Raw genomic sequence first — 26,067 nt, 5'->3', positions numbered from 1 at the left:
GTCAAAGGTCAACATTGCGGTTGGATTTGGTCCCAGATTTCGTGCAGAGGAAGTAGATTTTGAGTAATATTTAGAAGCTGAGGCCGTCGAGGCGTTCGGCATCAGACCACTCGGCAGATCGGATGCTCGACTTTTGTCTCTTCCGAGTAAGGTTAGCACCTCTCGAAGCAGGAGTTGCACGATGCGACTCATAACTTCACAGTAGGAACATCAATCACATGTTGGACGGTGAAGTCGACCTATAGAACGGGGCGGAACCCTTGCCATTGAGCCAAACCTTAGGTGTCGATGGACCTCATTGTCCGCAATTGGGTGTAGTGATGGGCGTCCGCTGCAGCTTGAACAAGTAAAATGAATACTTTACAATTATTTTAAGGGTTAGTTCTTTCATCATGCTGCAAAGCTGGGAAAGAGGCACCCCCTAGTACAAGACCCCGCCGAACAGTCAGCACAAATAATGCCGAGCTCTGTTGGAAGTAGACGAACTTTGGTAGGCAATCTTGACATTTTTTCATTGCTTGGGACGCAGGAATGATGCACTGCAGCGAGGAAGGATGGACTTGAGGAGTTATAAGCCTTAACGGTGCAAACAGACAAGGTGGAGCCTAGGATGAATATGATGCCCCATGGGACGTTTGTGGGACTTTCTGAAACTGACATCCCATGTGCACCTCCCATTGGGGTTAGGCCCATCATACCATGGGATGCACTGGGATGGTGTCGGGACATGTGGGAGGAGGGTGGGATGGAACGCCCGTTCCCGGAGTGCCAGCTAGGAATAGGTGATTGGGAGAGCCTGCCACCAGAGCTCGTGGCGCAGATCTACACCCACCTGCCTCTGAGGGAGCGCAAACTTGGTGAGATGCACATCCATTTTTGCAGGGTCATCTGGATGCAGTCAGGCATCTAGCTTCCTTCTGAATTGCTTTGAAGGATGCACAGTCATGGCTGCTCATGTCCCAACGTGTGCTGTATTATCCTGCAGGTCGGAAGATATGCAAGGGGTGGAAAAGGGGCTTGGATACGATGGTGAGCAAGTTGCGCGTGGGGCCGCACAACCGAGAACCGAATGTGTGGAATCGTCAGCTGCTCATGATGAAGCGGCTGCAGCATCTCTTCCCCTGCCTACAGGAGATCGACTTTGACCAGGTGCATCATCTATGACCCCTTCATGCCCCTTTACTGAAGCTTTCACTGCATGCTGAGCATTTTCAAGTCCCCCCTTTATTGTTGGTAGTGTTGGGCTGTGGTAGTATTAGCTGTAATTTGGGGCTGAGAAAGACAACGAAACATATTTTGCTGTCACTGTGACGTTGACACACCTTGCAGCCATCATACTGGACCGAGCGCCACGTGAAGTCCTCAATTTGAAGCAACTCATTTGTGCAAGCTTTCATGATGGCATACCTTGACGGTCTTTCTGGGGCTTCCAGGGCGTGGGTAGCGACCTGTTGGTGCGCGATCCGGGCCTGCCGCACAACCTTAACATAATTCCGCGAGTGTCGCGCATTGGGGTGACATCATCGCGCACCGCGCTGCATCTGGCGGCTGTGCATGCGCTGGCCGCGCGGCCCGAGGTGGCCTCTTTTTCGCTGAGTTTGCCGTCGCCCATCACCAATGCGGACCTGTGCGAACTGCTCTCCGTGCTCGGGCCCAAGCTCACCTCGCTTGAGGTGCAGCAGGTGAGACATCAGCTAACTGTATACCTTGCCACGTGATCCATGGAGCACAGAAGTCTTGCCCAGTAGTACTATCGTACCCCCTGCTGCTTGATCCAGCTCAGTACACATGGTGCCAATCTCACCATTGCAAAATGTTGAGAAGGACTTTCAGCAGCCTGCTCTCCTTTGCAGATGAATGGGGACCCCACTCCCCAAGTTGACTGATACTGCAAGTAACATAATAGTCCTGAGTGGCAACCTGACAAGAGAACAACAGATCAAGGCTCGTGCATTGCAAAGGAAGAGACGCTGCCGGCAGCGCACAAAGCAGGAGTGCAAGGTGTTGCGCTGAGTATTGAAATATTTACTCCTGTGCAGGCGCACGAGCTGAGCAGCGCGGCGTTGAAGGGCCTGGCGGCCAGCAGCCGGCTGGGGGCGCTGAGCCTGGAGGGCATACCGCGGATGGGGAAGGAGGGCTGGCGCGCGCTCTCCTCCCTCACCGCACTCACGCGCCTGGCTGTCCGATCGCGCGGCGATAATGCCGGCCTCGCGCAGGCAACACCCCCTCCCGCATGCCTCAAGCAAACCTCCTTGCTGTATCTGACCAAGTGCACAGGCTTGTTTGTTGTGCTCATTCATGCTGGGAGGCTGTAGAGCAGACCACACCGGGATGTGCATCATGGGCGGGCGAGGGACTCACATTTTCTTTGCCAGCTCATGTAGTAAAATCTTGAGTAGTCTGCTCTTCAGTCTTGAATTTGTGTAATACAAATATGAACGAACAAAAGTTTGGTATCATCAGGTAGAGGAAGAGAATTGCTGACAGCAGTGACTTGACTGAACCCTAAAGTCTCTTTACTCTGCTGTGGGAGCAACTGCTGGCAACTTTGAGGCCAGAAATTTGACAGTGTGTATGGAGTTGCAGATCAGCACGCTGACGCGGCTGCAGGACCTGCGGCTGAAGGTGCGCGAGATTGACGCTGATGGCGTTGCAGCGCTGCAGACGCTCAGAGACCTGCGCTCCCTGGACCTTGAGGTACCTCCCAAGCTGCACATCTACCTCAGGGCTTGCTCTTACCAGTCATTCTTCCCTTCAATACTATTCCATGCCAGGAATGCTTGGGTTGCCCGCATGCGTAGATGGGGCTTTCCAGCCAACGTTCCGATCTGTGAGCAGCAACTCGTGATTTGAATTTGAAAATCGGTGTGTCAACAGCAATTTTATTTGATTTTTAGACAAGTGAAGAGGGGCGCGCCGAGCGCAGGTGTGGGTGTCGCCAGTGCGGCCGCGGGTGATTGAGGCGCTGCTCAGCTTCACCCGGCTGGAGGCGGTGCGGCTGGAGGCATATTCCTCTTTAGAGACGGCGCGCTGTTTTTGTGCGCTGCGGCACCTGCCGCGGCTGGCGCACCTCGACCTGCGCCTGTCCGGCTCCTCATTTGCCCTCGATGACAACCTCGAGGCTCTGGCATCCCTCTCCGCCTGCTCGAAGCTGGTGGGCTGATTTCCTGCTCCTTGGGGCGTGCTCATTGCTGCAGGAACATGTGGCAGCGGCTTGTGATGTGCAGGCTGAATGGAATTCGAAGGCAGTTTGATGATTGAAGCTGGAAGTAGCAGGGCAGGGAGGCATGTTTAAGAGACTTAAAACGTGGTGGGAGGGGAATTGATGAGCTGTGCTGTTGTAAATAGCCTTGGGAGGTTGCGTGCGGTCCCAATGTCATGTTTATTGTTTGCTGTGATGTGGGCCCTGGGTGGAGGCAGTGTGTACAGCTCCTGTCAGGAAGAATTCTCTAGTATTGGCCTGCTTGAGAGTTGCAACCTCAGGGGAGCAATGGGCTGAGGGGCATCCCCTGATAGAGAGTATACTGTGTTGCTGCAGGCGTCCCTGTCACTGGCGGCGCCTGCTCCGGCGCTGTCGGCACTGTCGGCGTGCAGCGGCATCCAGAAGCTGCGACTCAGCGACGCATCGATGCTCAGCAACCGCATCACAGGTGCGCCCACAATTCCATCGCTGCTCTACATGTCTTTGTCCTCCTCTGCTGCCCAGGCCATCTGGCACACTGGTGAAACATGACAGACAGCTGCAATCAGGCTGCATGAACAATCGCTGCAGTCTGCAGGCTACAGTGGATCAAGAAGTTCACGTTTGCCTACCAGCTTGAATGCTGGGATGGAGACAGGGAGTCATGGCGCTCATATAGTCTCACCCTTGAAGAGCAGAAGGGGCGGAGCTTAGCATGCAGTGTTGCGGGTGATTATCTGGCAGTCCAGTCCTGAGCACAGCATGCTGAGGGTGTGTCAATTGTCATGTGCAGGCACGGAGCTGCCGCGGCTGCCGGAATTGCGCCACTTGAACCTGCTGCACTGTAGCGCGCTGACAGACGCCGGCCTGGCAGCTGTGGCGGCACAGTATCCAGTGCTGACAGGCCTACAGCTCAAGTCGGGCTCTCTTTCCGACGCCGGCTTGACTGCAATCGCTACTCTGACGTCCCTGGAGCGACTGGACCTGGTAGACTGTGAGGCCCTCAAGGGTGAGGGCCTGCGAGCCATCCTGGCCTCTCTGCCATACCTCCAGGTGAGACCTCCTTTTCCCAAGCTGCCTGCACACTCCATTCATACGAGCAGCTGTGGTCGTTCGGCAGAAGATTTGGTCCTGAGCCTGGCTGAAATGTCAGGTGCATGCACGCATGGCACCTGATGTGCAGCCGATTGCTGTGTGCAGCGCGCTGCCGTGGCATGCGAGGGCTTGTAGCCAGCACCACTTCTCTTCAAGAACTCAAGAGGTGTAGAGACCCGAAGCTACATGTGTGAGAGGGTTGTTGTGTGGGTGCAGGCAGTCACAATCACAGGGAATGATACCGCCCTGGAGGAGGCGCGGATAATTACCCGGACGACCTCGCCCCACGTGGAGGTGGCTAAGGGTAGATACCCCTTTGAGTTGGAGAGTTCGTTGAGACCGCTGCAGGACCGAATCTACTCCTGAGTCCCCAACAATAAAGTTTTGCCGAAGTGCGTGTTGAGAATTATTGAGCACAGGGTCTGCTCGGGGGTTTGCTCCTGTTGGCATGAATGAGAGAGTGTTGAGATGAACGCAGAAACGAGCTCGGTTGTTGGCGGCAGGAGAATGATGAATTGCTCAGTTTTCTGGACTCTGCGCACCAGGTTTTGTTTTATTTTCCTGCTGAGTCTCCAAACGGTTGTCAGATCAGCTCTGGAACATGTTCTACAAATAGGTCAGTATTTACCCAAACACTGTGGCAACATCTGCCTCTTGATGGCCATGTTTAGCTACAGGAAGGGAGGCAGCTACCAGTACCACAGATTGCAGAAAGAATTGCAAACACAGATTCTAACAGATTTTTAGCCCTGTTTTCCTTGCAAGTGCCCTAGGGGCCATTCCCCTTCCAACAGGTATATATTTAAGTTCTCCACCATGAATTGCTTTGCGGCTGCTGTAATGCAAGATAAGGCCATCTATGTAACAGGAACGTCCTACCGATAAGATATGTCTACATGCAATCTTTGAGATTCACAAGTGTACAGGTATGTACTCAGTCCCTCCCACGTGAAGCCACGCTGCTCTACATGTGCGACACAGCTATTCTAGCATAAAATCAAGTGTTCAGAGACATTGGTGCATGCATCATTGATCAGGCCGGCAATCAGCGGAAGCAAGGGTCATCCACCATCTTCCCAGACTCCATCAAGCAGCTCAAGCACGCACCACATATGCACCTGGGGTCCTCAGAGTACAGGTTGGCGCCCTTCACAAGGCACTTCCTGCCATTGCACAGCTTCTTGCTCTTGCTGCATGCCCTTGCAGTGGATGACTGCGATCCCTCAAGGGAGCTGTACTCAAGGTAGAAGTCCGAGCAGTACTCCAGTCTAGGGTGCTGCCAGCTGTCAAGGAACAGGTGATTGGTGACGAGTGACATGTGGCGCCATGTGCCACCCCAAAGATCCATGCAAGCAACCCAGCAGCGGATGCTGACTTTGACGTTTGGCTGAAACACCTGGAACACCTGCAGGGGGCGTCTGTCGTCCCCAATACACTGCAGGTTGAGCTCAATATTGGTGATGTTGCCAGCCCTTTCCACAAGATCAGGCATCTCCCGCATGTCACCATCAGGATCGTCCCACGTGAAGCTGCGCAGCATTGGCAGAACGCTGTGCCACACGCTGTCATGCGCGGCCTCCCAATGAGTCACCGTGACATGCAGGGCTGCGCCAGGTGGCAGCGTCAGCCTCGAGGGCACCAGGCCAATCAGATTCACATGGCGCAGGTAACGAAGAGTGGCAAGCGCTAACTCTGGGCAATCCGCATATGCTGCACATGACTTGTCCTCATCCTCGGTGTCGCATTTGATGTACAAGGTCTCCAGAGCCGTGAGTTCCAGCAGGCTGCGCGCGATTGCTGTGATTGGCATTGAGCCCTGGTCCAGGATGAGGTGCTTCAGGCTTGGCAGCTGCGGCAGGGTGGGCAGCTTGCTGCTGGTCAAGCAGAGCAAGCGGAGGCCCTCAGCGCGATGAGCCAGGTGCGCAAGCAGTCTGCCTATAGGTTCTAATGAATCTGCATCCGTCTCAGTGTATTCGCAGACCATCTGCAGCTGCAACAGCTCCTGGGGCCTGTCGGTGCCTCCATCCTCATGCAGGAGGGCAGCAAGGAAGTCTGCCATTGCCTTGCTGTCCATCTCAATGCACATGCTTTGAGCGTGGCCCCATCGAGCGGAGATCCACTGCAGGCCTGTAACAGTTTTGGGCTTTGTCAGCAGTTCGTGATGAACATGCCCGATATCGCCTTTCAAAAATGAATCTTGTTTGCGTTGCTGCCTTTCAGCGATCGTCAGCTGTTTTTTACCAACACCACTAAAGAGGTTGATGCAATTAAATGACACTGTGGAGCACGTGAAATCCTCGCCATACTATGGGAATTGGGGATGCAAGCAAGGAACAGACGTCAGGCTGCGATGCTCACCTGACAAGCTGAAGCCTTCATAATCTGATAATTTGATTGACTGCAGCTGCATTCCCCAGGTTGTCTTGCACAATCCTGATGCCCTTGCCCAATCTCGCACATCCATGCAAGACGCTACCTTCTTCCATATTTCCTCCGGGAGGCTCAACGGGGGGCTAGTCTGCAAACAAGCACGCGTCGAATAAATTAAATCCAGGAAATATAATACAGAATCAGTTGAAAGTACCACATTTGGCCGCACTTACCCTTCGCCTGCGAGTCATGGTGGCACTCTTCTTTCGTAATTATTGTCTGATCAGGATATCTATCACGAGCACTGCAAAGAGGTTCAGCGCAGTAGTGGATTCACGATTGATGGAGATTTGTTTGAGAAGCAAAACCATTGAACTTCTCGTTTCGAAAAACTCATAACGTTATTACCATCCACGTGCTACTAGGAGTCCGCTTTCCTCCTCCCTTAAAATTGCTATCTTAACACACGAACTTCTTGCTTGCCTCGTGGTTGCGCATTCAAGACACAGAAGGTGTGCTGTCCGCGCCAAGTTGCTTCCAAAGCCTCTGCAGTTGACTTTTACATTCGTTCGTCATCTGCTGTATGAGGCATCAAAATTACTAGAAGTTTTCCTAGACTTACTCCCCCTGTATGAAGAAATCAATCCACTTTTCAAAATATGGTTAATTTCATTAATATGATAACATGGCCCTGCCCAGCGGGTGACCATCATGAAGTCTCCAATTACTTCCCCAAGGACTTATATCTCCAAGGACTAAGAATTCTCAGAATACTAATTAGCTTGTATCTTTAAGATGAAGTCTACTATAATAAGGTAGCAATATCGATGGACATCTCCACTGTACAGTGCATCTTCGTAAGAACTAATAGAAACTAATGCGACTGGTCAATATGGAATCTGGCACCCCTTCATGATATAGCACATTTGAAATATTCAAGAGCATATGAGTGACTGCATTTTTTTACCATGTATACGACGAGGCTCACATGCCAAACATGTAAACAGAGTACTCTCCCCAGCTAGCTGCAGTCGCCAATCTTAAGAGACTCTCAGACTATAACGCCAATTGTTTATATGCACTTTTTTAGCACCCAACAATGGTCTACTCAGTGATCATCCCGAAATAAATCAATACTTGTGCATCCCCGAACCAACGGCGGCCAACCAGAGAAAACTCTGAAGCACACAACCTAATCAACATTGAAGACAATCAGATGAGTCCCCTCAACTTCGACAGGCAGGTTGGATGGACACAATTGCACACAGATCGGAGCGCAGCATGCAGCACGCCAGCGCGCAAAAGTCAGTAATCCTCGTCATCGCCGTCCACTGACAGCCACAGCGGCCGCGCAGGCAGCTCCCCGGGCGCCCAGGGCTGCAGGGATCCGCAGGAAACCAGCTTGCTGCTGCCGGTGCGCACCAGGTCCACGCTGCGCGATGCCTGCGGCGATTGCCCCAGCTGGCGCGCGCGCGGCGAGAGCAGGATCAGTTGCGTTGAGCCGTCGTTCCACACCCTGCAGCCGCGCGGAGATCCACTCACTTGAATACCAATCAGAACACCCTGGAGCTGAAAGCAATCATGCGCATGACCTCCTGCATGCTCACAAGCACAGGCAGGCAGTCCACAGAGAAGAAACATACTGCAGCACCGAAGAGGGAAAGAAAGCACTCCATGTGAGAAACAGTTTTAATTGCTTACATGCACAGGCTTGAGAAATGACAAGTCCGCAGAGAAGGGAGGTTCTACAGCACCAAAGGAGGAAAGCTGCGAACTTGCAGAGAAGCCGATATAAAAGCAGGCATTTGAAAGCAGACAGGAGTGGGCACCTTTTGGCTGAGCGCAGCTCCTCGCCCTCCAGGTTGACTGTGAAGTCGATGGGCTCCGAGGCAGAGTCTGGCACGCGGTAATAGCCGAACAGGATGCGCCCGACAGACATTGCCCGCGCCTGCGCACAGCAGAGAAACGTTTCGTGTAAGCTGCCTTGAAATCGTTGCACCGCTGCAGAAGCAAACAAGTACGCAGGCCAACTGTTAACTATAGTGTGTTGATGTGTACAACAGTACGGTGTGGTGATGATGTCTTACAGAGCCTGGTTTCGAAAATGGTCTTACCTGGAGCTGCCAGTAGGACAGGACCTCCCCCGGCTTTGCGAAGGCAGCGGCTGACTGGACGTCCAGCTCATTCCCATCACCCATCTGCACCCATACTAAACCCCATTTAGTACAGGTGCCTCATTTGACTGGACGTGACTCTTGTGAACACTGATCAGAGATACTAGCAAACATCCAGTGACTGCATACCTGGCAGCCATTTCTGCTGCATTAGATTCCATGCTGTCATGCATGGAAGGCAACACTGCACTAGCTGTGACACTGTCAAGAGTCCAAATCCATATCAAGTTTTCACTTTCCTGGAAGAGGACTGAGCAAGCTGTTCAAGGGGAACAGAAACAGCTGCGCATGTTTGCCAATGTCTGTGCGGGAACATGTGGAACCTGCAAATCAAAGCTCAATGAAATTGACTACTGAAGAGATGGGGCCACCTGTGCAAAGACAAGGACGTTGCGCGGATTGTAGAGGGTGGAGGTGAGCAGCTTGGCGGAGAAGGAGGTCATGTTGACAGATATGCCGATGGGCAGCCGGTACCGGTCCTCAAACCGCGTCTCGCCCTCCGCCGCTACCTTCTCGCAGATTATGTTTATGTCCGGGTAGCCCGCCTCCTGCTCAAACGCCCCACAGCATTATCAGACTAGCAGTTGCTTCCAAGAGTACAAATTGCCTAAGTGGGCTGTTGCAATAATTTCTACCCTGCAGTCAGCAGGCCTGCTGTTATGCTCGTGTCTTCTGCCACCAAGCTGTTGCTGATATGTTATGGACATGCAATTCCTTCCCATCAATCATGTGACCAAAGCTGGCATCCCTGCATGCTGACGCCAGCGTAGGGTCACATCAGAAACAGGACTGTCTTCAAGCATCCCTGCCTCGCCTGTCATCTGAGATATTGCCCCACTTCAATGTCACGTGCAGCCTTAGGCTCCGGAGAAGCACAAAGTGCACAATGCCACAGCCAGGTGGCAGAGACGAGCCTAACATGTGAGAGAAGAGGAAATAAGGGTGCAGGGCGCACCATGAGGGATTTGCGGATGTGAAGTTGGACGAGGAGGATCTGGGATTCGAGGCGCAGCATGTCGCGCTGCTCGCGCACCTGGATCCCATTCGTGTCGTCCAGGTCAGGGTCCACCCAGCTCTGGTCGCACAGCACTATCGCCGTCGTGTACCTGCGCATTGTGGCAGCGCGTCAAAAAATGTCCAATAAATGAGGACTCTACAATGACAATGAAAGTGAGTGGACGACTGCGGATCCATTCAGTACCTCAGAGGCAATGTCTGAGCTCAATGGCATAATTTTCATGAATTCTTGCTGCCTCTTGACAAGGAAGACAGTTTGCAGAATGCTGTTGGCAGATTCTGAGAAGAGCTGATGGGCAGGCCAGATCCAACTCAGTGCAGCAATCTTGCTGCATGTTCATGCATGCAAGAGTAGGATTGCATTCCACGACGGCAATGTAAAGGCACCTGTATTAGACATAAGACTGAGTGGATCACCTGGTGACGTCTATCTTGGCCGTCAGCTCTACATAGTCCAGGGGGTTGCCGCTCACATACTGCACATCCAAGTTGCGCAACCTGCCCACACATGCTGCTATCGTCAGCACAAAAGATGGTGCTGGCAACAGCTCCACAACTCTTCAATGTCAAACAGCTGCAGATTTCTGCAGCAATGCAATCATTGAGCTCCGGTTGACCTAGACTTTTGCAACAATGCAGGTAGCATATGAAGTTGCGCATAGAAGCAGTAAGGGCTTCTGCGACTATGGGCCTGTTTGAGCGGTGACTCCACAGGTGGGGCCCTTTCTCCATTGCTCTAAATAATCACAGGCATTGGCTTATTTAACAAGTTCTGCAGCAGGGTTAGCACCGGTTGCGCTTCTTGACACGGGCAATGACTTCGTCTGTGGAGGTGCTATTGAAGAGCGTGATCGAGCTGCCAGCAGGCAGAGCCGAGGGCCCGTGGTCCATCTCCCTCAGCAAATCGCTCATGAATGCCTCCTCCCGCCACCCACATATCAGCACAATCTGCAGCATGCCACAATGCAAGCTTTGACCACTTCAATAAAGATCTTTGGCAGAGCACGGAAGCGATCTGACTTGCTCCGCTTGCCATTCACCAACCAAAGCGTCACCAACCAACCTACCAACCAACCAAACCGTGTTCTGAAGCACCCATGCTCTCAGTCAAGCAGGGGGCCGCTCATCGCAAGTAGTAATTTTATCCTCCTAAGTCATGCATGCACATGCCAAGGCAGGGCCGCACCTCCTGGGACTCGCGGTAGGAGGAGTGCTCCTGGGGCATGATGTACATGTAGGAGGTCTGCCGCTCCTGGGCCAGCTGCGCAGAGGCGGCGTTCGCGCGCACGCGGCCGCTGAAGCCCACCATCTGCAGCTGCCGCTCGTCTATCCCCATCTCACTCCAGTCCTCGTCGGTGCCGCTCATGCTCATCCCCGCGCGCGACCGGTACGCCTCCGGGTCCCACTCCCCTGCCCACAGTGTGCCAGGCTGTGCATTCAGAACTATGCAGAATTTGTGCCGAGGGACTGTTTCAAGCTTGACAAATGTGTATGTTGCACTCATTGAACATGGGTGTCTTCAGTCACCAGTAGTGCATACGACGTGCACTGAACACTGCACTTGACGCAGTGGAAGGCACACCGGGGTCGACGGCGACGGGCTGCGGCAGGGGCAGGACCTGGTCCTCGCGCAGGTCGGTGGATCGGATGAGAATGATCTCGTCCAGGTCGGCCACGCTCGTGCCTGGGGGCGGGTTGAGCACGCAACGCCGCGTCGCGTGCTGCACCAGCCCGTATACTGTGGCGCGCGGCAGGTAGAATTGCAGCTCCCCGAACGTCTTGCCCACCAGCTGCGGCAGCCGCTGCAGGTACACCTGCGCAGACGCGCCCCGCCGAGCCGCTCAGCATTATTTATTGTGAGCCGTTTAAGGCCTTGCAAGATCTATTGCCAAGTGGCATTTACGACAGCCTCTGTCAGCCCAAGTGCTGTCCAGGCCCCCACAGAGACTGGCTCAGATATTTGTCTTTGAATGATGTCAGGTTCAGGCAAACATGCAGACATCCCTGGCGGGGAGGCAATGCCAGCAGCAACTCATGTCACGCTGTGCGAGCGGTGGCAGAGCGGCAGGTAGGACCATAGGAAGTGGTGATGCAGGATAATAAGAGGCTGGGGTGCACCTGTGGGCGGCATGCGAAGTTCCACACCATGTAGGATATGGCCGCCACGATGGGGGACCTGACCATGCGCGACAGCCTGTACACAGCACACCCCAGGATATTGTTGCCAATTCTCTGTCTCGCTCTGTCGCTCTATCAATCACCTGAACTCACACATTCTTCCTGCTTGACAGTATCGATGTAAAGATGCTCAAAATGCCTGATGACTTCACAGAACGCCAGCAGTGGGGGTGCATGCATGATACAGGGCGGCCGGGAACACTTCAGCTGATGAATACAGCATGCATGCCTCCTATGCAGGGGGCACAGGCAAGCCATCAAAAATAGAGACAGTAAGCCGCTTTAAGATTCCCTTCAAACTTCACAGATTGCATGCTGGCTATGCGGCTGCCACAGGCAAGCTTATGTGGGAGACAGTTGGCCACATAGCAAAGATGGTCATACGATGTTCAGGATGCATGCCGGTAGTACAGCTGCAATAATATTACATGAAAGGGAGGCAGGTGGGTGCGCACCTGCGGGCGTTCATTTCGCCGGTGTGCAGGGCCATGACGCGCACGGAGCAGGAGTACTGCAGCACGGCCAGCGCGTTGAGCGTCTTGACCTCCACGATAATGCGGCCCCCGCGCGACGCAGCCGGCGCCTCCATCTCGTCCAGCAGAATCGCGGCCCGGATCGCCTCCGCGTCAGCCTCCACCGGCGACCTGTCCGAGCCGGGACTGGCCTAAGCTCTTTCATCGATCCAGAAACTCAACAGAGATCAAAAGTTTAAGATGCTCATTGGCGTCATCTGGGGGCCACGGCGCCAGCAATCTGTGCCAACCTGAATCTCTATGTAGTGATATGCCCGTTTGCTTGATGCTTTAATTCCCAAAATTAGCTTGAATGGTATCTGCACAAGGAGGCAATGACCTTCCCCAGCAGCAGCCTACTATACGCTTGTCATGAGATCAGGATAGATGTTCCTTACCTTGAGGAGTCGGAGACAATGACTGTTGCGGCTGCACTGGACGCAGCAACCATCTTCAGGTCCGAAGGTACCAACGGGGATCCCTGCCATACATCAGGCATCAGACATCATTGAGCCTAAGCCATGCATGCAGGGAAGGAGCACCAGTTGTCTTCTCATGTAAGGACCCCCGGAGTCAAAAATCACCTGGCGGAAAACAAAGTTGCAGCCGCAGCGCTTGTGCGGGGGAATGATGCGACGAAAGAGGGTCTCCATCCCGATCTTCTCTCTCTGAGTCATCACCACAATCACGCGGCCGCCATCCGAAGCATATGCCTGACACGTCTGCAGGAGCAGCACAATGTTTATTAAGCAGGATACGTTACTCACATTCAGTATTATGTCATTTGTAAACAAGCTTGATTGTGAATCCTGTGGTGGGACAATGCATGCTTATGATCCCCATGCATGAGCACATGCTGACGTAGACAACATTTACAATCAACCATGTGCTGACCGAGGGTCATTGATTCACAGTCAATGCAAAGCATGTTCCTGACCTGTGACAGAATCTTCTGCACCACCTCCAGGTCACGCTGGCTGTCACAGAAGCCGAGCACCAGGATCTGCGCACAGCCAACAGTCGATTAGTCAATGGCGGTGCCCGTGCATCAGCGCATTACTGTATTATCAGCACAGCAACAGTATAGATACAGCAATTTGATGAGACTGCAGAAGGGGCGCACATGCCCTGTCTCAAACACCCTCGAGCCGCGCGCAACATTCTCGTCCACCACCTGCAAAGCCTCTGGCCTTCGGTAACCAGGTGACCTCTGGGTAGGGCACCCACTTACAGCATGCAGAGCAGGGATGCATGTAAAAGACAGGCCTGGACCAAGCAGAGGAGGAATACAGCAGAGTGAGTATTGAGATCACCTGCAGCACGACCTGCTCCACCAGAGCCAGGACCAGCGCAAATGCTGCCAGCCCAATGGCCGCCACGCTCACTGCGAAGGACTGCTGCGCGAAGCTGGTCGCCTCGTCTGGAAGCTGCTGCCCAAATATCACTTGCAGGATCTGCCCAAGGAGACCAACATCATCGTTTTCAGCAGTACACATGTAATTTCACAAGCATGCCACTGCAGCTGCCATTGTGAGTTGATGGTGGGTGTGCAGCAGCCCTGCCAGGGAGCAAGCAGTGCCATGGTGGCATCCCAAGGAGCTTACCTGGTAGATGCTCAGCCAGAAGGGTTTAGCGTCGAGCTCTTCCGCGGAGATGCTGTCAGATGCATCTACGAGGTGGGTTTTGAGCCACCCGAACAGAAATATGACGCCCAGGTTGACCACCGCAAAGAGCTGCAGATCGCTCCATGTGTCTTGCCTGCACACGCAAGATAGATGCTCAACTCATCAACAGCCAGGCATAAATTTTGCTGTTCAACCTGCACCGTGTGTGTGCTGGTTGACAATGTGCACCTCCAGCAGAAGTACTTGTATGCGATCCGCTCCCCAAGGTCCTTCCAGTGCCAAGAGCCCCAGTTGATCAGCTGGGACCGTGACTGCCGCTCTGAAGTTGGCAGATCAAAGGCGTCCACCCACTCATCGACATCATACTGCCTTCGTTTAGCAGCCCTGCAAAGGGAACACGTCAATACAGGCCCGGTTTCCCAGGTGGGTCAATTGTGCTGTGATGCACAGACCAAGAGAGCTGCAAAGGCAGTGCCCCATACCAGTCGTTTTCGGCATTGGGTGTGCTGGCTGCGTTGTCAGACCCTCCTGATTCAGGTCCTGTGCTCGTGCCATTTGAGGTGTGACCACCTCCTGACCCGTTAGGGCTTGAGGGGCAAGATGTCTGTCTTGGACGCCTTCTGGTGAAAGCCCTTATGACAAGAGGATCCGAGCTCTTATGAACTCGATAAATCTTATGAAAAGCCCTTCCCAGAGTAAGATATCGTAGATTATGCTTAATAGCTGGGTTGGCCTGGCTGGTAGGTTTTCCCGCAGCACCCAAGAAAGATACTCCGGAAGACAATTTATCAGTTCGCGATTGCATCTGTGTCATTCCATCTCTGACAGAGTGACATCCTCCGTACCCCCTTCAGTGTTTTGATCTCATTTGGACAACACAATCCGCCATCTGAACATCACGGACATTCTCCCTAATTATTCAATGCCTGGCAACGTTTCCATTGACGTTTCATTAGATCCTCTCAGTATGGTTTAGAGGAGTTATATGTGAATTTTAGGTCACTTTTGGTGCATCCAAAGCTGGGCATTGACCTTGGATCTTGACCCCATGGCCCACGTGGCACGTGGCTGACGTGCTACACATCAGTCATCCTACCATAATGCTTCTTCCTCCGAAAGTGTGCTGGACCCCTCTCGGCTAGGCAATGCAGAGAAGGCTACACCAATTGCAGGGGCTGCTGAAGGCCTACATGCCCTAGGAAGTGCTGTACTGAACGCTTGATCGCTTTTAACACTTAGAAATCGGCAAAGGCATGGGGGCTGGAAGGAAGACATTCACATACGATGCAGACCACCGTGTAGAACCATTTCCTCTTTACGCTTTCGAGAGTTCCCAGCGAAACTTAGGCGAGGAGCTGGGCGGCTGCATCTTCGGTGCGAAGTGTAACTCTTACTGGTGGATGGAGTCCTGCACGCTTGGAATATTAGAAATTTTACGTATGCAATGCATATCTTTGTTTCTATACTTAGTTTATCGTCAATTGCATGCGCTCTCCTTGATGCCGTTCACATCTCGGTGTTGCTGGTCAACAGGGTGCACGCATGAAACCTATGAAGAGTGCGTTACTGGACTTGTTTTTGGGCTGCCACGTCCTCACTGGTGCTATGTACAATACATAAAGAAAGGGTGCGTGCCGCTAGATATTGTCTGCATGCTTGCCAAGGTTCATCACATATACCCTTCCAGAAATTTCCAGGCTGGATCTCATCAACTGCCTCGATCAACATGTCGTGCCTTGTTTCAGGATGCCCATCTTCTTGTTCAACTACAACAGCCGCCAGCTTCACGGCATCTTCCGGGCGGTATCTGATGGCGACTGGAAGATCAACCCACACGGTGGCTCACGCACCTGCTCTGATGCATCTGTAATGATTTCAGACAGAGCTTGTTCCGCGGTGGCCACAATGGACAATCACATGAAGTAGCAGATGCGCTGGCATCTATTGCTCAACAGCGGAACACTGTGCGCTTGCAGGCTGGGTCGGAAACACTAGCCGCGAGACACTGTACCCTTCTCAGGTGCAGGTGGAGGTCTACAGCAAGTGCCCTCCCCTCGACCACGCGTACGTCTTTCCCTTCGTGAGATGCTTGACCATCAGGGCATGCATGCACAGTCTTGTTCTTGCTTGACCATGGATGAGAGGGTCTCTGTTAAATAGTGACTATCCCCGTCACCACCCTTAAGATGGTCATTATTAGCACTTAAACCCTGGGGGTGCAAGCAGCGCTGACCACTCATTGCAAGGATGATCGCCTTCCACTACACCTGGCAGGAGCTGCTGTTGAATTCATCATGAGAAATGTCATAGGATTTGACTCTGGACAATTTCGATCAGGTTCGGGAGGGTGTGCTTGATCTGTGTGCGCTGGTGCTCCCACAGGGACTACAACCAGATCATCAAGAACTGCTACCACCAGGAGGGTACCGGCCACCGCAACAAGATGATGTTTGAGCTGAAGAAGGTGGAGGCACAGAACCTGTGCCGCGCATTCGACCGTGCAGCCGGAGTAGTCAATGCCAACAGCCGCCCTCAGCCTGTCCCGCGCAGTATGCCCCCTGCAGGGGTCGCGGGTGCCAGCAGCTCTGCAGCCCCTGCGCTCAAGCCTCCGGCAGCTGCTGCTCCAAAGGCTGCACCTGCCGCCGCTGCTCCTAGACCTGCTCCTGCTGCTGCTGCTGCCTCTGCCGCTGCCGCCAAACCCATGGAGAATGGCACAGCACCGGTGAGTAATAGTAATAGCAAGCAATGCTACCATCTCACCATCAAATTGCTATCTGCAGCATCAAGCCTGGTCTCAATTTAAGCGTCATTGTATTGGACATGTAGAGCTGAGCCGGGTCTGTGCTGACTTGCAGGGCGCCTGGGAAGTCATGGCAGGAGGCAAAAACCCCAAAGCACCTGTCTGGGGTGCCGGCGCAGAGGAGGTGCTAAACTTTCACGATCTGTGTTGTGCTGTTGCACATACCAATGACTGAAAGCTTGCACTGTTTTGCTCGAACCCTTGAGAGATGTTGCCTTGGAGTGATCAATCTACTCCGTCTAAGATAAAAAGCAAAGCTGTTTTGATCGGCTGTGTTTGCGGTGTCAGGCAGCAGCTGAGCCTGTCAACAATGCAGCGCCAGCTACCAGCAAGGCTGCAGCTGCGAAGGAGCCGGCGGGCCCTTCCACTCCCCCAGCCACACCAAAGGCATCCATATCTGATCCAGTCTACAATGAGGAGGTAGGCAAATATGTCACTGATTGTTTTTTCAATCAGTAGCCCTCCAGCTAACCTTGACAGCGTGGCATTTCCTTTGTCAGCAGCCTTCTTGTTCGTTGTATTGAGGACGTTCCCACAGAAAATGCTTAGCTGTGGTATGCCTGCTGTCTGTGCAAGTGCTTAAGTGATATCTGTGGAAGTGCACAAGTGTGTGACACATGGTGTGGCTGGTGCAGAGCAACTCAAATGAGGTGACGTCAAAGGCATCAACTGGGTCTCAGTCAGGTGCTACTCCCGGGGCATCATCGCAGCGCACATCATCGACACCCCCGGTGAGTCCCCGATGCTTTCGCACTTGAAGGCACCTTGTTTCCAGGGTACAAGGTGCATGCAGACTAGTCCAGGCTGGGATTTGTAATGCTTTACTAAGGCAAGGTGCAAGCCCTAAAACGACGCCAGGATTTCTCCCAGATATGCGCAAGCAATGGCCAATTTGGAGAATGTGAGGCTGTGTTGAGAATTTCTGGGAAATGGGTATTTTGGATCGTATTTATTGTCTCTATTCTATTGCGTTTGTGAGCGTTGGCCGCTCCTGATCTGGCCGGGCCGTGCCCGACCCTTGGCAACGTATTGCTGTATCTCAATAGGCAATTTGTTTAGTTTTCCATCAGACTTGATGGCGACAGCGAGAGAAGAGGAGGTTTACTATTGTGATCCTGGGAGCATCGAGGTTGGTTCTCGAAGTGTCGGCTTCCCTTATTGCTTCCGGACAAATCTAATCGTTAGCAGGATGCTCCTACCTTAATAAGTTTCATAGCAGTGAAATGATTGGATGGACCTTGTGAGAAGCGTTGAAGATGGGCTGCACCATCTCCTAAACCTCATCATCTGGTGATGTTATGGACGATCTTCTGATCTCTTCGGTTGTGCGCATCAGGTTGCACACCAGGTGAATGGAGCGTCAGCAGACTTAGAGGGCAAGCTGTCAGCCGTCCATGCTGCAGTGTCCGCAGTTGACACAGCTGCTGCAGATGCCCTCTGGAACTGCCTGACTTCCATGACCAACCAGATGCAGAGCTGCATGAGGGAGAACGCCATGCTGCTGCACGGCATGCGAGCTCTGAAGGTGTGTCTTGTTGCTTCCCATCACACGGGTGATCCTTACTGATACATACCATGCAAGAGCGTCTTGTTCCAAGCCTGTTTGCAGGTTGAAATTAGTTGAAAATTGAGTAATGGCTGTTTCTTCAGGTGGAGAACTCCATATTGAAGAGTGAGATAGCAAATGTACGGCGGGATACATCGCGGGTGGGTGCGGCAATCAATCTAGAGATCGCCGCAGAGTCCCCTGCTCTCAGCAATATCCCCCACACATTCATGGGGAAAAGGATCCAGGTAAATACCAGCACACTTCCTGCAATGCATGCGTATATTGCCTGCAATTAAATGCAGAGCTGGGTTTGCCATCCTGGGGCCTCCTTGCATGCATGCATGCATACAATGGCTTGATTTACCAGCTTGTGCTTGGAGAGGGAGAGCTGCATGCAACTATTGCACTGTTGCTGTTCGGATCATAGAAACATGTCATCTTCTGTAGACTGGCAAAGACAAGAATTCTGCTCAAGTGCAGACCATGTTGCAATTGTCAATTGTCAATTGCAGGACATCTTTCTGCTGGGAGGCCACAATGGTGGTGCCTGGCTGGACTCCATGCACCTGTACACGCCGGCCTACAGGTCGATCTCGGACGTGGGCAAGATGCCATTTGCGCGCGGCTACGGCGGCGCGGCCATCATCGGCCGCTCCATCTACATCGTGGGCGGCGGCGACGGCGCCTCCTGGCTGCAGACCGCCGTGCGCTACGACATCGACACCAAGGAGTGGTTCCAGGTGCGCCGAGCTCCCCTCCACCACCCCTACTGTCCCAATCCTCCTCACGTGCATGCAGCCATGGTCCCCTGTTCTGCTTGGCAATGCGGGTGCCCATTTGGGGCAGCCCCGATCTGCTGACATTCATTGCTTTTTCTCGCACGTGTGCATTGCACTAGACATGATATCTTCAGCCCATGTTCCTTAATCGTCCCAGTGTTAAACAAATGGGGCCATGAGATTGTCAAGCTTGGCGGCTGGGCCTGACATGCGCTGATGATGCAAAGCCCATGTTTTTTTACTGTCCCAGTGTGGACAAACTGGGCCATGAAAGAATTCGCTCACCAATAGGGCCTGACATGCGCTGAGGGGGTATATGGCATGCAGATCCCAATTGTTCTAGTGTGAAAAAAGAAATGAATCTGTCGGCTTAGCGTCCGGCCCTGACATGTGCTGACGTGTCGCGCAGATCTCGGACATGGAGAACGTGCGGGGGTCGCTGGCGGTGGCTGCGCTGGACGGGCGTATCTACGCGATGGGCGGCGGCCAGCCGGGCATCAACCATGACTCCATTGAGATCTTCTCCCCCGACGTCAACACGTGGGCACCAGGGCCCAAGATGGCCGCCTCGCGCTTCACCACGGCCGGCGCCACTCTCGGCTCTGCCATCTACATCACCGGCGGCTTTGACGGCTCCTACCTCAACTCTGTAGAAATGCTGGACCCCCGCGTCGGCCGGTGGCAGCCGGTGCGCCCTCACCCCTCAATCCCGTGAGGGCACTGGTACAAGATATGGCGGTTCCCTGGCACATGCCTCGGGCATTCCACTTCTGTGACATTCTGTGGTATGCAGTTTTCGCTTAGCTGTTGTCCTTTAGCTCCAAGCTATCTGCAGGAGATCATGGAACTGGTGTCCCCAAAGTCTGTGAAGGGGGCCCCACTTCTAATCAGGATGCATGGGATCGTCTTCCAAGTCTTGATCGCTGCTTTGAGTTCGGACAGCTCCATGCGGCATTTTGTCAGTGTTGCAGGCCATGACGGGGTGTGCCTTGGATGTATGCAGGACCCCAGACCCTCTAGCACTTGCATTGCTCAGGAGGTGGGTGGAAAGAGGCTTGCATGTTACAAACTGAGGCATGCTTGACATGTTGTTGCGCGGGTTTGGTGCAGGTGGCGCCAATGGCGCACAAGCGCGGCAGCCACGTGTGCACGGTGGCGGACCAGGACCTGTATGTGATCGGCGGCTGGGACGCCAAGGACTACCTGGCGGGAGTGGAAATATTTGATGTGCGCTCCGGGGGCTGGCGCACCGCGGCGCCGATGGCGGCACCTCGCGCGTACGGCGCAGCCGCCACCGTCGACGGCTCAGTCTTCACGCTGGGCGGCATGCAGAGCCAGGTGCCCGCAGCCTCTCCAAAGGACTGCATGGTTCGGTTTCTTTTCTTCTGTTTCTCCTCTCCTCTTGCTTCCCCTTTCTCTTTTCTCTCTTCTGTCTTGCTTCCATTCTGTATTCTGTATTCTTTGCAGTTACAGTCATTATTCTTCGCAACTAAGCATCTGTGGAGGATGCCGGATTTGTCAAGCGCCGCTCCTACCATTTTGCCAGGGAGGCAAGAATGTTGCTGGTGGTGTGCCACTGTTCTTCCCGAAGCCTTCAATGGATATGGTCAGATTGCGCCAGATCTTGGTGCTTATCCCAATGCGTGCAAGCAGGTGCACAACGAGACTGTGGAGCGGTATGATGCGGCCAATAACAAGTGGGAGATGCAGACTGTGCCGGTGCCTGATGCTGTCAAGCGCGCATTCCTGTCGGCCTGCGTGGCGGATGCGTACTGAGAGCAGCCCCTGCTTCCCCAAGTCTTTTTAAGTGCACCGCTTTCTAGAGGAGCGCTGCTTTTGTGCTGTCAATGTCATTTTGGTGAGTGGTTTGGGCTCCTCCCGTTCATCCTTTGGGTCAGGTGGGGTCTGGAGTCTGACAGACTGTGGGTCTGAGTTCTGGGTACCTGTACAAGTGATTGCCTGTATTGATCAAGAGCCTGCAAATGGTGCATCATCTGAGAGGGCAATTCTCTGTGGGTTTCCTCTGACAATTTTGCGGCGGCATGCTTCTGTCTGTTGTGTTCATACGTGAAATTGGCCTCTCATGTTCTTCCAATCTGACCTTGCTGTGCAATATGTGTAACGCAGTGCTGGACGAAATTTTACCAGTATCATGCCCTCACATCTCAGTATTGCAGACAATGTCCTTGCATACATTTCAGGCTGTGATTGTCACTTCACAATAGAATTGGTTCAAAATGGTCAGAACCTTCTACGTTTAGCTCATCCCAGGCCAGTAGCCACAGCCGTTCAAGCTCCTTTAGACTGCAGACAGCCTGACCACCCCTCAAGTGCAATCTGGCCTCACAAATGCCCTCACAAATAGAGACACACAGAGCACAAATACTGGAATGTCTTCAACAAAGCCGCCCTGGTGTAGCACACGTGTCGATAAAGTAGACAAGACATAAAGGTACAGCTGCAGCAGATATGAAGACGCATAGAATTAAGGCGGAATGTGTCTTTGCAGCATCTGACTGATCATGGAGCTTAGACATGCAGGCGGCTCAGCAACCCTCCACACAAATCCATGAACAGGAATAGCTCTCCGATTAATCTCTGCGCAGCATCCACAAAACTTGTCAGCAATATTCCAGGAGCCGATGAATGACCGGTTTTAGTTTAGGCCGTGTAGGAAGGCGAGCAAAGCCACTGACCTGGATGTCTATGCAGTACTCGCCGTCTCGCATCTTGTACATTTGCAGCTCAAACTTCAGGATGCGCTCTGTGCTGCCGGGCAGGCTGCTGGTGCTGCCGTGATCGCTCTGCACCCCGTTGTGGTTCTCCCGCGCCAGCGCATCCAGCCGCACTTCAGCTGCGCAACCACACCCTCGAAAGTCAGCTCACACCAACTGCGCTGATTTGCACACATGGGAACAGTGTTCTTCTAGCACCTGTGAACCTGGTGGCATCCGTGTGGACTATGACGCCAGAGCATGCAGATCACTAATGCACACCAGCCTGCTGGACCTCAAGATGATGGTGCAGTGCAGCAAGGCATCTTGTTCCAGCAATTGTTGATAAATTGGCATGTGTATTTATGACAATGATGCCACAGCATGCAGCCCTTGCCATACATACCAGCCTACTACACCTCAGGATGACAGCGCAAACCGTGCATCCACCAGCATTGAGATTAAAGTCTGTGCCGTCCAATGCCGAGGCGGTGCACAGGGCAGGGTGGGGTGCAAGGGAGCAGGGGCGGCACCGAGGGCGGGGTAGACTTTGCGGCACTTGTAGTTGTAGGGCGCCATCTTCTTGTAGGCGACGCTGTGGGCGGCCAGCGCGCGCAGCAGGTCCTCGATGATGCGGTGCGGGTGGCCGCGCGAGTGCACGCCCAGACGCCACCGCCGCTCTGCCACCACCCGCTGCGCCGGCGCCGGGCCCCCCGGCGTATTCCCCGACATCATCCCCGCTGCAGCATCAAAACACGAAAATTTGATCCTTTTTTTCCCCAAAAACACTCTACGATCTCTCCCAGGCCTTGACTCATCACCAGCGGCCTGGCAAGGCAGGGTGTGGCTCCCTTGCCAAGTCGGGCTGCATTGCCTCCCAGGCCACGACTGCCCAGATCCGGCACGGCAGGACCTGTGCTGCTATTGTGTCACCAAGTGATGCAGGTGCTACAATGCCCTGGCATGCCACAGGCTCTGAGCATGAAGCTGCATGAAGCTGCGCTCTGCTCAGAGAAGTCTGCATGCGAGGCCGATGTCCTCAAAAAGGCAACAATGCTTCTTGTGGCAGACAAGGGCGAGGGTTGAGCATTTTGCAAGATTGTCACAGGTGGGGTGCACCTGAGGGGTAGGCGTGGGGCGGCGTGTGGGCCTCTGTGAGCTCGGCGCGCAGGTAGGCGCTGCTGGGCATGCGCCGCCTGTTGTCCGACATAAGGTAGTACGCCACAGTCGCCTGCAAAAGACACAGGGCCCCAAGCTGGCTCTGAGCAGCCGCAGATCTCAAAAACATGGGACACCCATTCCCAAGGAAAGAAGGGCATTCGACCCCAAATCACGCAGTATTGCGGCAGTATCAGGGGTTCCTCTCCAGACTTCCGGCGGTGCTTTGATGCCAGGTAGACTGATATTGAAGAGTCGCTGAATTGCTGAAATTGCAGATATTGGTGGGTAAATACGATGCACAAGTCTTGTGAAATATTCAACCACCATTCTGTGGCCCACCTTGTTCTGGGCCCTGGACCTGATGGAGTCGACCACCTCGTGGCGCCTGAAGCCCAGCTTGACCACCTCGTGCACGATCTCCTCGTCGATCATGGCCGTGCTGGCGATGGTGTCCGCCTGCATCACCGCCAGGTAGCGCGGCAGGTGCAGCGTGAACCAGGGATGCTGCCTGCCCCACACCAGCAAACCCCCACTGTCAGTGACTCGCCGAAGACTCTGCCTATTGTCCGATGCGACGCAAAAGCGGTAGAATAGAGAACTGCTATCATCCTGTTCCCAGGGACCACAAAATGTGCACAGCCTCATGACATGTGCAAGACGTGCGACCTAGCACTACTTCAGCATGATGGGGAACAAGTGAAGTGAGCATGCAAGGCAATAAGGCATCTTCCAGCGCAAAAGGAGTAAGACTTCTGGGTTCTTTTCAGCGTCAGTGGCAGCATAGGGCTGGGATTGGGTGGACCCAATAGATGAGGCGCACCTGATCTCAGGAATGGTGATGCGTTTTAGGGGGTCAACGACGAGCATGCGCGGTATGAGATCGCGCGCGCCGTGGGACAGGTGGGTGGGCAGGTTGTAGATGCCTCCCTGTGAAGCGCCACATCAAACAACCATCAGCTGTGCGCTTGCGCGTGGTGGGCACAGACTGACACCAACAAGGCGGCATTGTGTAGCACGTGAAATTGATGATCTGTAAAGTGTGATGCTGGAAAGTGGTTCCTGAACGCAGGCTGTTATGGCCTGGAGGGAAGGTATGTATATGCAGGAACAAACCTTGATCTTCCTGAACAGATTGGGGATGTTCTCGTCATCGAACGGCAGGCTGCCGCACAGCAGCGCATAGAGGATGACGCCGCAGCTCCACACATCCACCTCTGGTCCTGAATAGAGCTTCCCTGAGATCACCTGCCACAGCACAACCCGACTTCCGTTTCATTTCAAGACTTGCAAAGGGACCCATTACGCAAGAAGCATGGCACATAACTGCAATCACCTTTGCAGCTGATTGGTCAACTTTTGGACACTGTCATGGGGAGTGAAACAAAGAGCAGCAGCAGTGAGAGGGACAGTGTCAAAATGTGCGTTTGGCTGAAACGATGGAAGAACTCACCTCTGGAGCGGCGTAGTTGGGGGAGCCGCAGGAGGTTTTGAGGAAGTGGCCGTCGCGCATAACGTTGGAGAGGCCAAAGTCGGCGATCTTGATGTTCATCTTGGAGTCGAGCAGCAGGTTCTCGGGCTTCAGATCGCGGTGCACCACCATGTTGCGGTGGCAGTACTCCACCCCTGAAATGATCTGCTGGAAGAAGTGCCTCGCCTCGTCCTCCAACAGCCGCCCCTTCTCCACTATGTAGTCAAAGAGCTCCCCAGCCTGCGCCATGGCATGATCCCTGTTTTCGCCCATCGCCCAGCTAGCACTTGCCCAACAGAAATGCCTCTTCTGTAATACATCTCCCAAATTGGAATCTCCTCCAGCTCTTGCACTCCCCTCGCATCTGCCGTGACAGCAAGGACGGTGCTGGGAAATCCCCAAGATGAGTACCAGCCATATACAGCGCGGGCTAGTACCTTGACAAACTCCATCACGACGTAGATGTCATTGTCCGTCTCGATGACCTCATAGAGACGGATGATGTGGGGGTGCATGAACAGCCGCAAGATCTTGATCTCCCGCCGCACTGCATCATTGCTAGGTCAACAATATGGGTACTACAACAGAATGTCTTAATGTACTAGACAGCTGCACAGTGCTATAGAGGAGGAATACGAGGAAGGGCTTGTCAACAGGCCTATTATAGAGCCTGTGCTCACCTTTCTCCTCCATATCCTGCTGCTTTATTTTCCTCTTGTTCAGAATTTTGATGGCCACCTTGTGCTGCGTGAGCACATGCTCTGCTATTTTCACCTGTACAGAGACACCAGTATCAACTGTCAATTGATTGGGAGTCTGACTCCATTTGCATTAAATTTTCGAAGCTACTCGTTCTACTTACTGAAGGGCAACCTGGCCAGGTAAAAGGTTGTGTAGCTGGTGGAAAAGAGACACACCTTCCCAAAAGAACCATTGCCCAGCGTTTTGCCCAATCTGTAATTCGACAGGAAGAATGCTGGGGTCTGGTTCCCACTCGGCTGTCCTTCTGCCACTCCATCTTGAGTTGCATACGACATTGGCTGCGGCGGGGTCGCCATGTCAACCCCAGGCTACCTCAACTGCTTTAGTTTGCTGTGGCTCATGAAGGATCACATAGCGGCTTCCTTTCGTATGTGAATCCTAGCCCTCAACACCGAGGTGTGGTTGATTTGAGCAAATTGATGGCTACGCCAGAAATTTGGTCTGATATTCTGCTTATTTTAAAGCAAAAATTCCCTTCAGGACGCTGCCGATTCCACCTGACTTCAAGATCGCTCAGGAACACGATCCCTTCACCAAATTCCTGAAGCCACAAATGGGGTGCTTGGTATGCCTTCGCGCAGATCCAGATTTTGCTAGACTACCACTGTGTCTCTGAAAGTGTTTCGCTATTCTTCCAGGTACATTTGCCGACTCAGCTCCTCCCGTGATCCAGCAGGAAGCC

The 26,067-nt window shown here is 53.4% G+C and overlaps 5 protein-coding genes across 5 annotated transcripts; 2 read left to right on the top strand and 3 right to left on the bottom strand.

Moving 5' to 3' along the window:
• Positions 1 to 745: 745 nt before the first annotated feature.
• Positions 746 to 4,642, top strand: COCSUDRAFT_42632 (RNI-like protein; the record flags this gene model as incomplete). Its single annotated transcript, XM_005646776.1, has 9 exons — positions 746 to 857; positions 986 to 1,149; positions 1,434 to 1,682; positions 2,040 to 2,180; positions 2,587 to 2,697; positions 2,927 to 3,154; positions 3,539 to 3,650; positions 3,975 to 4,234; positions 4,493 to 4,642. The coding sequence occupies 9 exons, from the start codon at positions 746 to 748 to the stop codon at positions 4,640 to 4,642; spliced, it is 1,527 nt and encodes a 508-aa protein (XP_005646833.1).
• Positions 4,643 to 5,321: 679 nt separating this feature from the next.
• On the bottom strand, positions 5,322 to 6,335 carry COCSUDRAFT_55983 (hypothetical protein; the record flags this gene model as incomplete). Its single annotated transcript, XM_005646775.1, has 1 exon — positions 5,322 to 6,335. One exon carries the CDS (start codon positions 6,333 to 6,335, stop codon positions 5,322 to 5,324), a length of 1,014 nt encoding a protein of 337 aa, XP_005646832.1.
• Positions 6,336 to 7,951: 1,616 nt separating this feature from the next.
• Positions 7,952 to 15,151, bottom strand: COCSUDRAFT_47815 (hypothetical protein; the record flags this gene model as incomplete). The annotated part of the gene is made up of 19 exons (XM_005646774.1): positions 14,635 to 15,151; positions 14,381 to 14,536; positions 14,132 to 14,285; positions 13,841 to 13,981; positions 13,651 to 13,701; positions 13,465 to 13,530; positions 13,112 to 13,249; positions 12,926 to 13,008; positions 12,471 to 12,659; positions 11,956 to 12,031; positions 11,420 to 11,651; positions 11,024 to 11,247; positions 10,628 to 10,785; positions 10,255 to 10,335; positions 9,776 to 9,926; positions 9,192 to 9,368; positions 8,761 to 8,844; positions 8,476 to 8,594; positions 7,952 to 8,162 (listed from the first exon to the last, which is right to left on the bottom strand). Exons 1-19 carry the CDS (start codon positions 14,964 to 14,966, stop codon positions 7,952 to 7,954), a joined length of 2,823 nt encoding a protein of 940 aa, XP_005646831.1. The 5' UTR covers positions 14,967 to 15,151.
• A 747-nt stretch (positions 15,152 to 15,898) lies between these two features.
• Positions 15,899 to 21,416, top strand: COCSUDRAFT_66546 (galactose oxidase; the record flags this gene model as incomplete). Its single annotated transcript, XM_005646773.1, has 12 exons — positions 15,899 to 15,989; positions 16,129 to 16,216; positions 16,535 to 16,874; positions 17,008 to 17,076; positions 17,241 to 17,372; positions 17,588 to 17,683; positions 18,289 to 18,477; positions 18,603 to 18,746; positions 19,014 to 19,241; positions 19,690 to 19,968; positions 20,391 to 20,618; positions 20,934 to 21,416. The coding sequence occupies 12 exons, from the start codon at positions 15,899 to 15,901 to the stop codon at positions 21,054 to 21,056; spliced, it is 2,007 nt and encodes a 668-aa protein (XP_005646830.1). The 3' UTR covers positions 21,057 to 21,416.
• Positions 21,417 to 21,809: 393 nt separating this feature from the next.
• COCSUDRAFT_16775 (snf1b Snf1-related protein kinase SNF1b) lies at positions 21,810 to 25,660 on the bottom strand (the record flags this gene model as incomplete). The annotated part of the gene is made up of 11 exons (XM_005646772.1): positions 21,810 to 21,878; positions 21,977 to 22,128; positions 22,528 to 22,734; positions 23,114 to 23,225; positions 23,495 to 23,663; positions 23,976 to 24,082; positions 24,269 to 24,400; positions 24,606 to 24,863; positions 25,061 to 25,170; positions 25,304 to 25,397; positions 25,541 to 25,660. 11 exons carry the CDS (start codon positions 25,658 to 25,660, stop codon positions 21,810 to 21,812), a joined length of 1,530 nt encoding a protein of 509 aa, XP_005646829.1.
• Between the last annotated feature and the right edge of the window lie 407 nt (positions 25,661 to 26,067).

This window comes from Coccomyxa subellipsoidea (assembly GCF_000258705.1).
Source record: "Coccomyxa subellipsoidea C-169, whole genome shotgun sequence".
Taxonomy (NCBI): Eukaryota; Viridiplantae; Chlorophyta; class Trebouxiophyceae; family Coccomyxaceae; genus Coccomyxa; species Coccomyxa subellipsoidea.
The sequence above is the reverse complement of the archived record's forward strand: the minus strand, read 5'-3'. Positions and strand labels throughout refer to the sequence as shown.